The sequence below is a fragment of the Medicago sativa genome, chromosome 2, assembly GCF_051527215.1.
Source record: "Medicago sativa cultivar Bolivia chromosome 2, Bolivia_mono, whole genome shotgun sequence".
NCBI lineage: Eukaryota > Viridiplantae > Streptophyta > Magnoliopsida > Fabales > Fabaceae > Medicago > Medicago sativa.
Genome location: NC_140750.1, coordinates 4,809,153 through 4,822,463, shown reverse-complemented (window position 1 = coordinate 4,822,463; position 13,311 = coordinate 4,809,153). Strand labels below are relative to the sequence as shown.

Sequence of the window (13,311 nt, the reverse complement as noted above, 5' to 3'; positions counted from 1 at the left end):
AAAAATCTGGAAAATTTTAAAAATAAAAAATAAAATCTGGAAAAATTAAAAAAAATGAAAACATTCGGGAAAAAATTAATAAATTTCGAAAAATTCATATTTCCAGATTTTTTTCAATACCGGAAAAATGAAAAAAAATCTTTTTTTTTCAGAAAGTACTTGTCTTTCAACCGTATAACATGATTTATATACCGGTGTCAATCAATATACATTGTATCCTGTTATTCGGACATGATTTTTATAAATATGATTAATCTTGAAAATTTTGAAAATGATCAATTTTGAAATTTTTGAAAAAAGATTAATCAGCTCTTTGGGACTGGTTGTTTCTTTTCAAAAATGTCCTCAATTTTCAATACAAATAAAACATGTAATACATCGTAAATATTTAAAAAAATTCCAGATTGTTTTTATTTTTCGAAAAAGAAGTTTTTCAAATTTTCTCAACAAAAAAAAATCTTGAAAATATTTTTATTTTTAAAAATCTGTGTACAAATTTATTTAAAAATTTAGGAAAATTCAGATTTTTTTTCAATTTTTTTTTACGATGTGTTACAAATTTGAGAATATTTTCTAATATTTAAAAATTGAGGATAAAAACAATCTGGAAATTATTTGTATTGAAAATTGAGGACATTTTTGAAAAGTACTTTCTGAAAAAAATGAATTTTTTTCATTTTTCAGGTATTGAAAAAAATCTGGAAATATGAATTTTTCGAAATTTATTAATTTTTTCCAGAATTTTCATTTTTTCCAAATTTTATTTTTTATTTTTAAAATTTTCCAGATTTTTTTTCATTTTTATTAATTTTTTTTGTTAAAAATTTTTTCCGTTTTTTTTAGAAAAAATATTTTTAAAAAAAATATTTTTTTAATTAAAAATAATATTTTTTTAATAAAAAAATAAAAATGCCATGTGTACAATGTAAAAAAATAAAAAATAAAATAATTATACAGTCAGCGTGCCATGTCATCATAAAAAGGTGACGTGGCACGCAACATCAGCACATGGCGTGTGCCAGATTCGACCAGAGGGGTTTTCGACGGAATCTTCAAATTACAGGGTCTGAATTTTAACAAAATTTTTTACAGGGGAAAAACCGAAACTCGCCCAAATTACAAGGGATAAACACATAACAACCCAAAAAAAAAAACCACGCGTGTAAAATGATGAATTAAAAAAAAAAAAAAAGAGAAAAGGACTGTTTTCCTTCAATCTCTTCCTTCTTACCCCATTCCACCAATCTCTGAAGAGAAAAGGACTGAATTAAAAAAAACCACGCGTGTAAAATGATGAATTAAAAAAATCCTCAATTTATCCCCAATCTCTACCTCCTCCATACATCATCAATTCCATATTCAAAAATCGATTATCCTTCTTCCTCGTTTCTTCTTCTACTTATTACTCCTAAAATATTCTTCTTTTTCTCACTTGATTTTGTTCTTCTTTCTCCATTGTTCTTACTCGATTCTTCATCTTCTTCTTAATGGGTTTGCAGAACAAAGTTCTCTGAAGATTGAGAAAACAGTTTGTGTTGATTTATCAATGAATCAAAGTCACACCAAGAAATAAAATAGTTTTCAAACCCAATACACAATACTTCAATCAAAATCTTCTGCTTGTCAATTGGATTGTTTGACAATATTTCAAGTTTGACGTCAATGGATTGTTTGACAAAATTGGTTTGGAGATTTTTCAATCTGGAATTGACGATGGAATTGAGGAATGGGGGAAGAAGGAAGAGGTTGAAAAGGAAAAGGAATAGAAAGCACGTGCCTAATTTCCTCAAAATTGGTTCGGTCCTCACACGTGCCAAGCCTTTTATATTTTTTTTCTTTTTTTTAATTCAAGTAATTACAGACGTGGCTTTTTGGTTTTTTTAAAAAATGGATATACACACGTGGCCTGCCACCGCGTTTAATGAAGTGACAAATCAGCGTTGACTTGGTCAAATTTGGCAAAAAGGTTCAAAATTGCAAAGGGGCTAATTCTTAAGGGGTCAAAATTTTCATTTTTTTCATAGGGGACCAAAATCGCAACTTTTTGAAATTTATGGGGAGAAAAGTGCAGTTCAGCCTTTTTTTATTTATTATTATTAAAACAAACAACAATTCAAACATGCTCAACATCAATAAAAGTGAAAACTCACCGTCCCACACCCACAACCAAAGAAATGATATCAAACTCACACCCACTCTCGTCTTCTTCATTCTTCTATTTTCTTATATTGTCTCTCTAGTTTCTTCTCCCTTTATTCTGCTATGTATTCCTCCATTACTGATTTTCTAAGAGGTAAATCTAAAATCTCATTATTTTAAATTTTAATTTTATGATTTCAATCTTATGCATTTTTTGTTACAAATTTATACATATATAATGCCCCTATCATGCAAATTTTCTGCCTCCACTACCGCTTACACATATTAGTCTCATACCTTAAATGTGGAATAAACCACTAAATTAAATTCTAAAATTGTGGTCTAACAAATTGATACCTTAAATTTACAAAATAACATATTGTTCTTTGAAATTACCTAACATCTATTAAAAACATTAATCAGTAGAATAATTTCTATAAATTACTAATGTGTTACATTAAGTAACATTGTGGTTAGAAATTTCGTGGCCCTTTTTTTTTTTAATAACGGTCCATTTTATTTTTAAGTAGTTTAAAATAGTGAGCATTTTTTCTGACAATTTGGTCTCTCCGTCATATTTTTTAATTAAAAAAGGTGATGTGATAGATTTTAAATGTCGCGGTATATGATCGGAAGATGAGAAAATGTCAACATCAATGAAAATTCCTTTGAAAACTCCATTTAAAACATATTATATCAACATATTTTAGACAAAAATTTAGTTAGAGGACCAAAATTGTCGAATTTCAAAATAGGGACACTAATTTTGTAAAATGATTAAAATAGGTGGACAAAAAACCGTAATTAAACCAAACTTTTTACAAGACATCTTATTTATTAATCTTTACTAATTGGATTGTTACACTCTTTTAACCCATAACTTAACCATATTTAATTTTGAATTATTAAATTACTAATAATCGATTAACCTTAAATTAATTCAACTAATTGATTAATTTTAATGATAAGTGAACTTAACTCAGTTAACAATGACAATGCATCAGGGTTAAACCCGGCCAACAAAAAATGATTAGTTTTGTATACCCCCACTTTTGATTAGTGGGAGAGAGAAGAGAAGGAAAGTTGTGGAAAAATCAAAGCAACAAAAATGAAGGCAATTGTAATAACAACACCAGGTGAACCTGAAGTTCTTCAACTCCAAGAGGTTGAAGACCCTCAAATCAAAGACGATGAAGTCCTCATCAAAGTTCACGCCACTGCCCTTAACAGAGCTGATACCCTTCAGAGGAAAGGCGCTTATCCTCCCCCTCAAGGTGCTAGCCCCTATCCAGGACTTGAATGTTCTGGAATCATTGAATCCGTTGGCAAAAACGTTTCCAAGTGGAAAATTGGGGATCAGGTAGCTATATAGCTTTTCCATAAATCGTTTTTTTTTTTTGTTGAGCAAATCCATAATTCGAAGTTAAAATCCATTAATTTCATTATTTTTGAAGTGGGTTTTCTTTATTTTGAAAATTGAATTGTGGGTCTATAAAAAGTTTTAAGATTTTTTAGTTATATAATATCTAGGACATCATATCATAAACCTTTGATTTGAATTATTGATTTAGCTTAATTATTAGTAAACATTAGGAAAATTACAATCTTTATCATGAGAATAAGACTATGACTTGTATAAACAACTTAATTAAGTGCTTATAGCATAACTTCTTATTGTATAAGTGCTTGTACAACTTAGTTAACTGCTTATAGCATAACTGTTTTCAAATAAGCTATAAGTGTTTTGATAAGTTATCCTAGAGAGGTTAATTGTTATGCAAATAAGCTAAAAAATAGTTTATAGACATGTTATAAGTTGTTTTTATAAACTCTTCCAAACAGTCTCAATAGGGTGGTGTTTACGTGTAAGCTCAGATAAGTTAATACAAACAGGCCTTATGTAAGTTTGTTGTCCAGTGATTATAAATGTAAACGACTATGATTTTGATAACCAACTTAATTTAGTGCTTGTAGCTTAAACACCTATCACATGAGTGCTTATCGAGTTATCTATAAGTGAATTGTTTTCATATATGTAATAAGCTGTTTTTATAAGCTATCTTGGAGAGCTTCTGGAAATAAGCTAAAAACAACTTACAGACAGACATGTCATGAGTTGTTTTCATTTGCATAACTTATTGACATGTTCGACGTAAGCTCTTCCAAATAGTTCCACAAGTGTTTGTGTTGGTAGATAAGCTCAAATAAGTCAATCCAAGCAGCCGTTATGTGACTGTTTGTCATGTGCTTATGAATGGATATTATGATATGAGGTGTGTGGCTTCACAGGTATGTGCTCTTCTAGCTGGAGGTGGATATGCTGAAAAAGTTGCTGTTGCTGAGGGACAAGTTCTTCCGGTTCCACCTGGGATTTCTCTGAAGGATGCAGCCAGTTTTCCTGAGGTTGCATGTACTGTGTGGTCAACTATTTTTATGACAAGCCGGCTATCTAAGGGAGAAACCTTGTTGGTAAGTCGTATGATTGTAATCAGTTCATCTTTTCAGGAAAAAAAATACAATAATCTGTTCTTTCCGAACATGGTTATTGGGTATTTTGTCATTGATTCTTTCCATGCTTTTGATCTCACTGTATAGTTTTCTTCCTGGGTTATTTTATTATTTGGTAATAAGTGTTGCCTAATAGTTGACGTATTAACTTTATTAATTCTCAGATTCATGGAGGTTCAAGTGGAATCGGAACATTCGCAATTCAGATAGCTAAGTACCTAGGATCAAGAGTATTTGTTACTGCAGGTTCAGTACAACTTTTCATGTTATTGAACTTCTAGTCAGTTTCCGTATGTTTAGACATGAAACTGGCACTATTTCCAGTTTCTCGTATCTTCAAATTCCAAGCGAAGTTTGCAGAAAATTTATTCTAGATATTGCTAAACAGGAAGTGAAGAGAAGCTAGCTTTTTGCAAGAGTATTGGAGCTGATGTTGGTATCAATTACAAAACAGAGGACTTTGTGGCAAGGGTAAAGGAAGAAACTGGCGGACAAGGTATTACCTATGTGAACATGATGTGAATTCCAAGCATTCCGCAACATTATATGATCTATAGCGTACCGCTCTGTATCTTTGTTTTCTAATTGGTTGCTTAGAGATGCATCGGGTAATGTTATCATTGACGTGGTGGCAGGTGTTGATGTTATTCTTGATTGTATGGGAGCATCCTACTATCAAAGAAATCTTGCTAGCTTAAATTTTGATGGAAGGCTTTTTATTATCGGCTTTCAAGGGGGTGTTTCTACAGAGGTGGATCTACGTGCTTTATTTGGCAAGCGTCTCACTGTACAAGGTATTGCAGATTTTGGATTATACCCTTTTCTAGTAGATACTCACTCCTCCTCAAGTTTAGTTTTCTGCATGTAACTATTTCCCTGTACAAGTGAAAACATGACTTTACGTCTTATATATTAGAAGATGAAGAAATAAAAGTAAATAGCCTGTCACTGACATTAGTAATTTAAACAATACAAGATAGTTTATGAAATTTCACTTAAGGTTGGGTGGAGAGTAAAATGAAACAACTTAAAATAGTTGACCAACTTACAAATTTTGTTTTGCATATTCGTGATCGTGTATATCTTTCTTGACATTTGCATCGGAGCTTCTTCTGGTTCTTTGCGCACACTTTTATATCACTTTTAATCATGCAATGTATTGATTATGGCTATATAGGGTTTGCTTGTTTACCCATTTTTGTCCACTCCAGCAGACATTTCGCAACATTGCCTGACATGCAAAGAAACTAAATTCTTGTGTCAGGCCCTGTTACTGGAGTGTGCTATCATGTGAAAGCATACACTAACCACTGAGTAAAGTGGGTCACTTATAATAATCCAATTCTTAAGAGTATACATATTTTTGCTTTTTTACTGTATCTGCCAGAGTAGACAGTAGACACGTCCTTTCTTAAATATTAGTAATTAGTTGTTACTTGTTAGTAATGTTAGTGGGGTGACTTGAACCCACATTTCATCCGCAAATCACCTTATCTCTTCTGTAGACACATCATTTTTAGGCTTCTGCTTTTGAATTTCTTCTTAAAAATAAGTTTTGTATGAGGATACATTAGAGAACTAGCTTTTCCACTATTGAAATGGGAAGTTCTTTTATTAGTGTGGTTATGGTATATACCTATCATTCTTTAATATTCAACTGTGGGTTATGTTCAGCGGCTGGCTTGCGAAGTAGAAGTCCTGAAAATAAAGCTGTGATCGTTGCTGAAGTGGAGAAGAATGTTTGGCCTGCAATTGCAGAAGGTAAGGTTAAGCCTGTGGTCTACAAATCTTTCCCCCTTTCTGAAGCTGCGGATGCTCACCGGCTTATGGAAAGCAGTCAGCATATTGGAAAGATATTGCTTGTGGCATGAAAACATTGTAAATACTTGATCGATGTACGCGACACAACACACTTTTGGATAATTTGAGTTTAGACCTTGTGTGTTTTGACCTCAGTGTTGAATAAAGGTGTGGTTTATAATTACATCCAAATGTGTTATTAATTGTGTACTGGTAGGGATCATATTTTAACTTCTTTCTTCTGCTTTGGTTTATCTTGGTTGTTTATATATCTTTCACTACTTGAATGCTTTGGTAGCAAATTGAGTGAGAGTAAATGAAAGTGGTTAGTAGAATTTCACATGCTGTTTAGACATATGATTGATTAATTGAAAAAACCAAGGATCATAAAAATGGCATTTTCTTAGTAGTTTGCTTCTACACGAACCAAATTACAACAAAATCGATTCTTCAAATGTACAGTCACAGATAAAGCTAAAAGGAAGTTAATAATTAAAAATCTTCCTCATCACTTGCCCCAAATGACATTTGTGACGGATTAACTTGTCATGCCTAAGAACCGAAAATCACAGAAGTTAATTTCCTTTGAGATTGAAGGAGGAGCTAGAAGCCTGCAAAGTGGAAATGACCACCAAGCTAGGGATGCTCATAGTTGTGTTCATGGTTTGGTGGTGTTCATAAAAACCATTTTATAAAAATCACTTTATAGTGCACCACATACTACATACTTCTAGGGACTAAAAGTCTAAAACCAAAAACGATATAATTGTAGGGATTGAAAATCATATTTAAACCTAGACTTAAAAGCAATTTTGGTCCACCTATTTTTCTTTTTTGTAAAAAATATATATGAAGTTTTGGTCTCATTTTTAAAATCCGTTTTCTTGGTTCCCCTAATTTATTTTTTTGGCATGATCCAATATAATTAAGCCATGCGGCCTAATATTCTGACATTTGAAACTATATTTTTCCACTTTCAACATTGTACTAACCACTAGTATCAAAATAAAATTAAGCAATAATGCAATAGATTAGATAAAAAAAAATCCAATAGACACGCAATGAATTAAATTAAGCATGTACTACTTTGTAGTGGGGGTGAGGTGAGAAAAATGAAATTAATTATGTCAAAAAAATTGATGGAATGCGTCAAATTCACCATTTACTACTTTCGAGTGGACTGTGAAAAGAAAAGGTTGTGTAAAAAATACTGATAATTGAGCAAATATAAATTAAAAAAATAATGGAATTGCCTTCATAGTTGAGGTTCGAACTCTAGACACTATATCTAGACACTATACTTCGTGTGTGTTTGGATTGAAGGTTTAGGATGGGAAGGAAAGGGAGAACTTACTTTTCTTTTTTAAATTACAGTCATTATAAAATGATTTTTAGAAAATTGAATTAACAACATGATAAATGATCATATAATACATCAAAAACATTTAATTTATTTTAAAAAAAAACATATTACATTGTTCATAATTTAAAAAATAAAAGTGAACCCTTCCTTCCTTTCTCCTCGTAAACCCTCAATCCAAACACACTATTAGATGTTCAAGCCACTAGACTACTTATAAAAATGGAATTAAAGAAAATTGGCATGCAATTCATTAAGTTAGAAAATTCCTAAAAGAACCACTTAGTGGGAAGTATGTAATTTTTTTTGTGTCAACCCTCCGGTTTTCAGGAAAGACCTCTTGTAAGTAAAATCTGACAAGAAATAGTTATATTTAGAAATCGAACTCAGGTTCTCCTAAACTGTTTGTCTTTAACGGTGCTTATTAACCATTTGAGCTCAGTTGTTTGGTTTGAGAATAAGAGTGGGAGGAAGTTTGCATGTATGGATTGAGTACTTACTGTGAGGGAGAGCGAGGAAGTTCTTCACTTGTTTATTTAATTAATTAATCTGTAACTCAGTTCAAATAAGTGAGAGTGAGAGGGAGATGCATGCCTCTTGGTTCAATGTTGAGAAATACTAGTATGTTATGTTTGGTTGATATTAGTCCCACATCGCTTATATGTTCTGAGGTTCAAGTGTTTATATAGCCTATATGGACAATTTGGCTTGTCCCTTCGGGGACATCCGATAAAATTGGAACGATACAGAGAAGATTAGCATGGCCCCTGCGCAAGGATGACACGCACAAATCGAGAAATGGTCCAAATTTTTTTGGTTTTTTTTTTGTTACGATTATTGTTCTGATTTGGTTTTTATTCGAGAAATGGTCCAAATTTTTTTGGTTTTTTTTGTTACGATTATTGTTCTGATTTGGTTTTTATAGATATAGAATTTATTATTATTATTTTCTGCATAGTTTTTTTTTTTGTTGAGGATAATGTTATGGATAGTTATATAGCTTTGAATTGAATTTTCTGATATATTTATTATACAGAGAGAGAAAACATCAATTAATTAATAATAGAATGCCATATTATTGTGTTTGCGGTGTTAAATGGCCTCAGGATGTAATTATAACCTTAAAGGTAGAGGCCTCACAACTTTTCTGATCAATGATCACAGAGGGAAGCTAAGCTAGGACTAGTACTTGGTTTCAGCTGCCAAAACAATGTGAATAATTATCTCTTGTTTTTCCATCAAGGAAGGGAAAAGGAAAAATATTTACAATTGCGAAAAATGGCTATTGTTATAAACGTCACTACTAATCAATGTAAGTCTCTCGCAGCTGCAGGTTTATAGTCCATTGAAGCTAGAAGTAACATGCAAAAAACATCTTCTGTGCTAGGAATTGTGAGGCCACCCATTGGATGATCGTATCGGAATTCTTCCTCTGAACGACTCAGCAAGTATTGAAATGAAGTTTGGTTCAAGTATGACGTAGGGATCACAAACCGCTTCATTTCCTCTCCAACGTACACCGCAAGATATCCCTTTGGCACATTTGCTACTTTCGATGACGTTTGGCTGCTGCTAAATGTCGCCCTTGTTATAGCTGCAGGTATACGGAAGCCCATTTCAAATGTGTCAAAGAACAGGCCAAAGCTCTCAATTAAGAAAAAAGTATTTATCATTTGATTATTGAGTATGTGAATGATTTGTGATGGTTGTGAAAGAAAGTAGTGTATTTATAGTCTTCAAGAGTTTCTTCAAATCCATTTCTTTGATAAATTATTGGTAAAGGATGGGCTCCATGATATCAATGATCAGCAAGTTCAATAAGAGTGCACATCTACCCCACCTAATGAATGAAAGACCCGCAGATTACCCTTATAAGTCAAATGAGATGGCTAGGTTAAACTTAATACTTGACTTATGGATACTCATATTCTTACAGACATGCATTGAACATTTCACATGTTCTCTTCATACTGTAACACGGCTCAATGCCGATACATAGCTAGCAACCAATAACTGTGCTGTAAAACAAATATAATCTTGGAAAAACGATTGTTGCTAGAGTTTCTTCAAAAGACTGCAATTATTTTAAACATAATATATAGGGCTGTTGAAATTCAAATATTCAGAATAGCATATTTTTGCTATTTCTCGTTGTGAGTCCAAACATAAACTACTCTCTTTTGGATTTTGTTGTACAATTGCTATATCTTATAGTCACCACACTAATGACCAATCCCTCGGTATAGATTCCCTGTTGCCTCCTGAAATTTATGATTTGTAGCCAACTTACCATATTATCTGCCTTAGAATGCACACTAACATTAAGTTAACTTGGCTATTTCATTCGACTTCCAAGTCCAACTGTGTAATCTATTGACCTTTCATTCACAAGGTGGGGTATATATGCACTCTTATTGAACGTGTTCGTTGATCCATTACGTTTTATGAGTAGTGGAGGCTTCTAAGAACTGGGAGTCAAGGGTTGCCACTAATTTTGCGCTTTCTGACAACAGAGATATTCAGTTAAGTCATTGCAACAACATGGTTCTTAGCTTATGTGTTCTGCCTAGATGAAGATAGATTCAGTTAATAGAAGCATAAGGCATTTAACAGTTTGTGAACTTAGATTAAGAAATTTTATCAACCTTAGAGAGAATGCTTCTTAATTTCTTTTTTCCAAGGATTCACTTGTCTAGTAATTCATCAATAAAAACACATAGGAGCCAGTTGAGTTGTTCAAACTTTGTGTCGTTATGATTAGACAAAAACTATAGAGGGAAATAATTGTTACTTTGTATGTCATTCAGACGGACATGTTTCACCCATTCTCAATAAAGGGAAAAGGAAAACATTTACAAGTGTAAAATGTGCCTATTGTACAAAATGTAATGTCACTACTAATCTATGTCAGTCACTTGTAATTTTAGATTTATAGCCCATTGAAGCGAGAAGTAATATGCAAGAAAACATCTTCTGTGCAAGGAATTGTGAAGCCACCCATTGGATAATCATGTCTGAATTCTTCCTTTGCTTGACTCAGCAAGTCTTAAAACGAAGGTTGGTTCAAGTATGACATAGGGATCACAAACTGCTTCATTTCCTCTCCAACGTACACTGCAAGATATCCCTTTGACACGTTTGCTACTTTTGATGATGTCTGGCTACTGCTAAATGAAGCCCGTCTAATAGCTACAGGTAAATGGAAGCCCATTTAAAATGTTTCAGTGAACAAGATAAAGCTCTCAAATGTATCTAAGTTTTGATTTTGATGCTTGAGTAAGCCAATGACTTTTGATGGTTGTGAAAGAAGATGCTGTATTTATAGTCTTCAAGAGTGTCTTGAAATCTATTTTGTTGAAAGGATTGTTAAATGATGGGGTCCTTGAGATGAGAGATCACATGGTATTGTCTCCAGATGTCTCTCTAACATGGATGAGTAAGTTCAATAAGAATTCATATATATTATGTCTACTCATGTATTTGTAGACAAGCATTGACACATCCGGTGTTGAATTCATATTGATAACATCGATCAATGTCAATATTTAGCAAAAAAACTCTATTAGTGATGACTTTTTAAGTCAAATAATGGCTACTGTTGACTGGATGACTATGAAACTACTGTTTTAAGATCCTAATTTTTAGGATCCATTATCTTTTTATGTTATTGTTAGGAACTCTCTGATATGCTCTATTTGTTACCAGTTTTTAGGCATTTAGTTTTCAAATAGTAGTTTCTTTATGCATTATTTTAGGCTTTTCTTTATGTATAAATATGATGGTTATCATTCAATAAAAATATCCCTTTCATGCTGTTCACATAACATATTCTTTTCCACGTTAAACCTTTCTATATCCAACAAATTGGTATCTAGAGCCTTCTTCTTGGAGGGACTTGTGAGTGAAGTGAGTGAAACCCACCATAAAAGCTTAAACACTATTTTCAATTCATCAAACAGATGGATTCTGAAACATCCTACAAAGCCCTACCATTACCTGTGTTTGATGGTGAAAACTATCATATATGGGCAGCAAGGATGGAGGCGTATTTAGAGGCAAATGACCTCTGGGAAGCTGTTGAGGAGGACTACGAAGTTCTTCCTTTGTCAAACAATCCAACAATGGCTCAGATAAAAAATCACAAGGAAAGGAAAACAAGAAAGTCAAAAGCAAGGGCTACTTTGTTTGCTGCTGTCTCAGAAGAAATCTTCACCAGAATTATGACCATCAAATCAGCATTTGAAATATGGAATTTCCTCAAAACTGAATATGAAGGAGATGAAAGAATTAGGGGGATGCAAGCACTTAATTTGATCCGAGAATTTGAGATGCAAAAGATGAAGGAGTCTGAAACAATTAAAGAGTATGCAAATAAACTTATTAGCATCGCTAACAAAGTAAGATTGCTTGGTTCTGAATTATCTGATTCAAGAATAGTTCAGAAAATTCTCGTGACTGTCCCGGAAAGATTTGAAGCAACTATCACTTCCTTGGAAAACACCAAGGACATGTTAAAGCTTACCGTGGCAGAGCTTGTAAATGTTATGCAAGCCCAAGAACAAAGAAGAATGATAAGGTCTGAATGTTCAGTAGAAGGAGCATTACAAGCTAAATTAAAGAACTACAATGGTGGAAGGAATGAGAAAAGAAACCAGAGCAGCAATACAAGTCTCTTTTCACCATGTCCATACTGCAAAAAAAATAACCATACACCAGACAGATGTTGGTGGAGACCAGACGTAAAATGTCACAAGTGTGGTCAGTTAGGACATGTGGAAAGAATATGTAAGGCTCAACATCAGGGAGAAGCTAAGGCTGTTGAAGATCAAACTTTGGAGGAGCAACTCTTTGTAGCATCATGCTTTGCCACCAACACCACTCGAGAGAGTTGGCTTATAGATAGTGGTTGCACAACCCACATGACTTATGATCGTGTGCTCTTTAATGATCTGGACGAGACAACTATTTCCAAAGTCAGAATTGGAAATGGCGCACTTATCGAAGTAAAAGGCAAGGGAACGGTTGCAATTGAAAGCCTTTCAGGTTTGAAACTAATTTCTGATGTCTTATATGTTCCTAAAATTAATCAAAACCTTTTGAGTGTTACTCAACTGCTAGAGAATGGTTATAAGGTGTTGTTTGAGGATAAAAAATGTGTGATTAAAGATGCAAACAACATAGAAATGGTCAATGTTCAAATGAAAGGCAAGAGCTTTGCCTTGGATTTGATAAATGAGGAACAACATGCTGCTGTAAACAAGGAAGGAAGGATTCAGGTTGGTGTTGCGTTCCTCCACCATCCATCTATCGTGAACTCTGCGGGAGTGATGAGTTCCGTCGATACAATCAATGGAAACTCTGCAAAATCTGTCAAAGAACCTGTTCCAGGGGAAAGCCTGGAACCAAAACAGGATGTTACTGAAGTAAAAGCACAAGTTGATGCCATATGGGAACAAATGAATAAAGGAGTGTCCAATAACGTTATTAGCAGTTTTAAAAGCAAG

The 13,311-nt window shown here is 33.2% G+C and overlaps 1 protein-coding gene, 1 non-coding gene and 1 pseudogene across 2 annotated transcripts; 2 read left to right on the top strand and 1 right to left on the bottom strand.

Moving 5' to 3' along the window:
* Positions 1 to 3,207: 3,207 nt before the first annotated feature.
* LOC146943831 (uncharacterized) lies at positions 3,208 to 6,631 on the top strand. The gene is made up of 6 exons (XM_085742100.1): positions 3,208 to 3,499; positions 4,429 to 4,608; positions 4,812 to 4,893; positions 5,036 to 5,143; positions 5,283 to 5,441; positions 6,322 to 6,631. The coding sequence occupies exons 1-6, from the start codon at positions 3,248 to 3,250 to the stop codon at positions 6,516 to 6,518; spliced, it is 978 nt and encodes a 325-aa protein (XP_085598226.1). The 5' UTR covers positions 3,208 to 3,247; the 3' UTR covers positions 6,519 to 6,631.
* A 1,886-nt stretch (positions 6,632 to 8,517) lies between these two features.
* Positions 8,518 to 8,620, top strand: LOC146943830 (U6 spliceosomal RNA). Its single transcript, XR_015029149.1, has one exon. It is a non-coding gene; the product is annotated as a U6 spliceosomal RNA (small nuclear RNA).
* A 2,116-nt stretch (positions 8,621 to 10,736) lies between these two features.
* On the bottom strand, positions 10,737 to 11,040 carry LOC146943829 (auxin-induced protein 6B-like; annotated as a pseudogene).
* Between the last annotated feature and the right edge of the window lie 2,271 nt (positions 11,041 to 13,311).

Coding starts and splice junctions, on each gene's coding strand:
- LOC146943831 (XM_085742100.1), top strand. CDS start 3,248: ATGAAGGCAATTGTAATAACAACACCAGGTGAACCTGAAGTTCTTCAA. Junction 4,609..4,811: donor CTAAGGGAGAAACCTTGTTG/GTAAGTCGTATG, acceptor ATTAATTCTCAG/ATTCATGGAGGTTCAAGTGG. Junction 5,442..6,321: donor CAAGCGTCTCACTGTACAAG/GTATTGCAGATT, acceptor GGTTATGTTCAG/CGGCTGGCTTGCGAAGTAGA.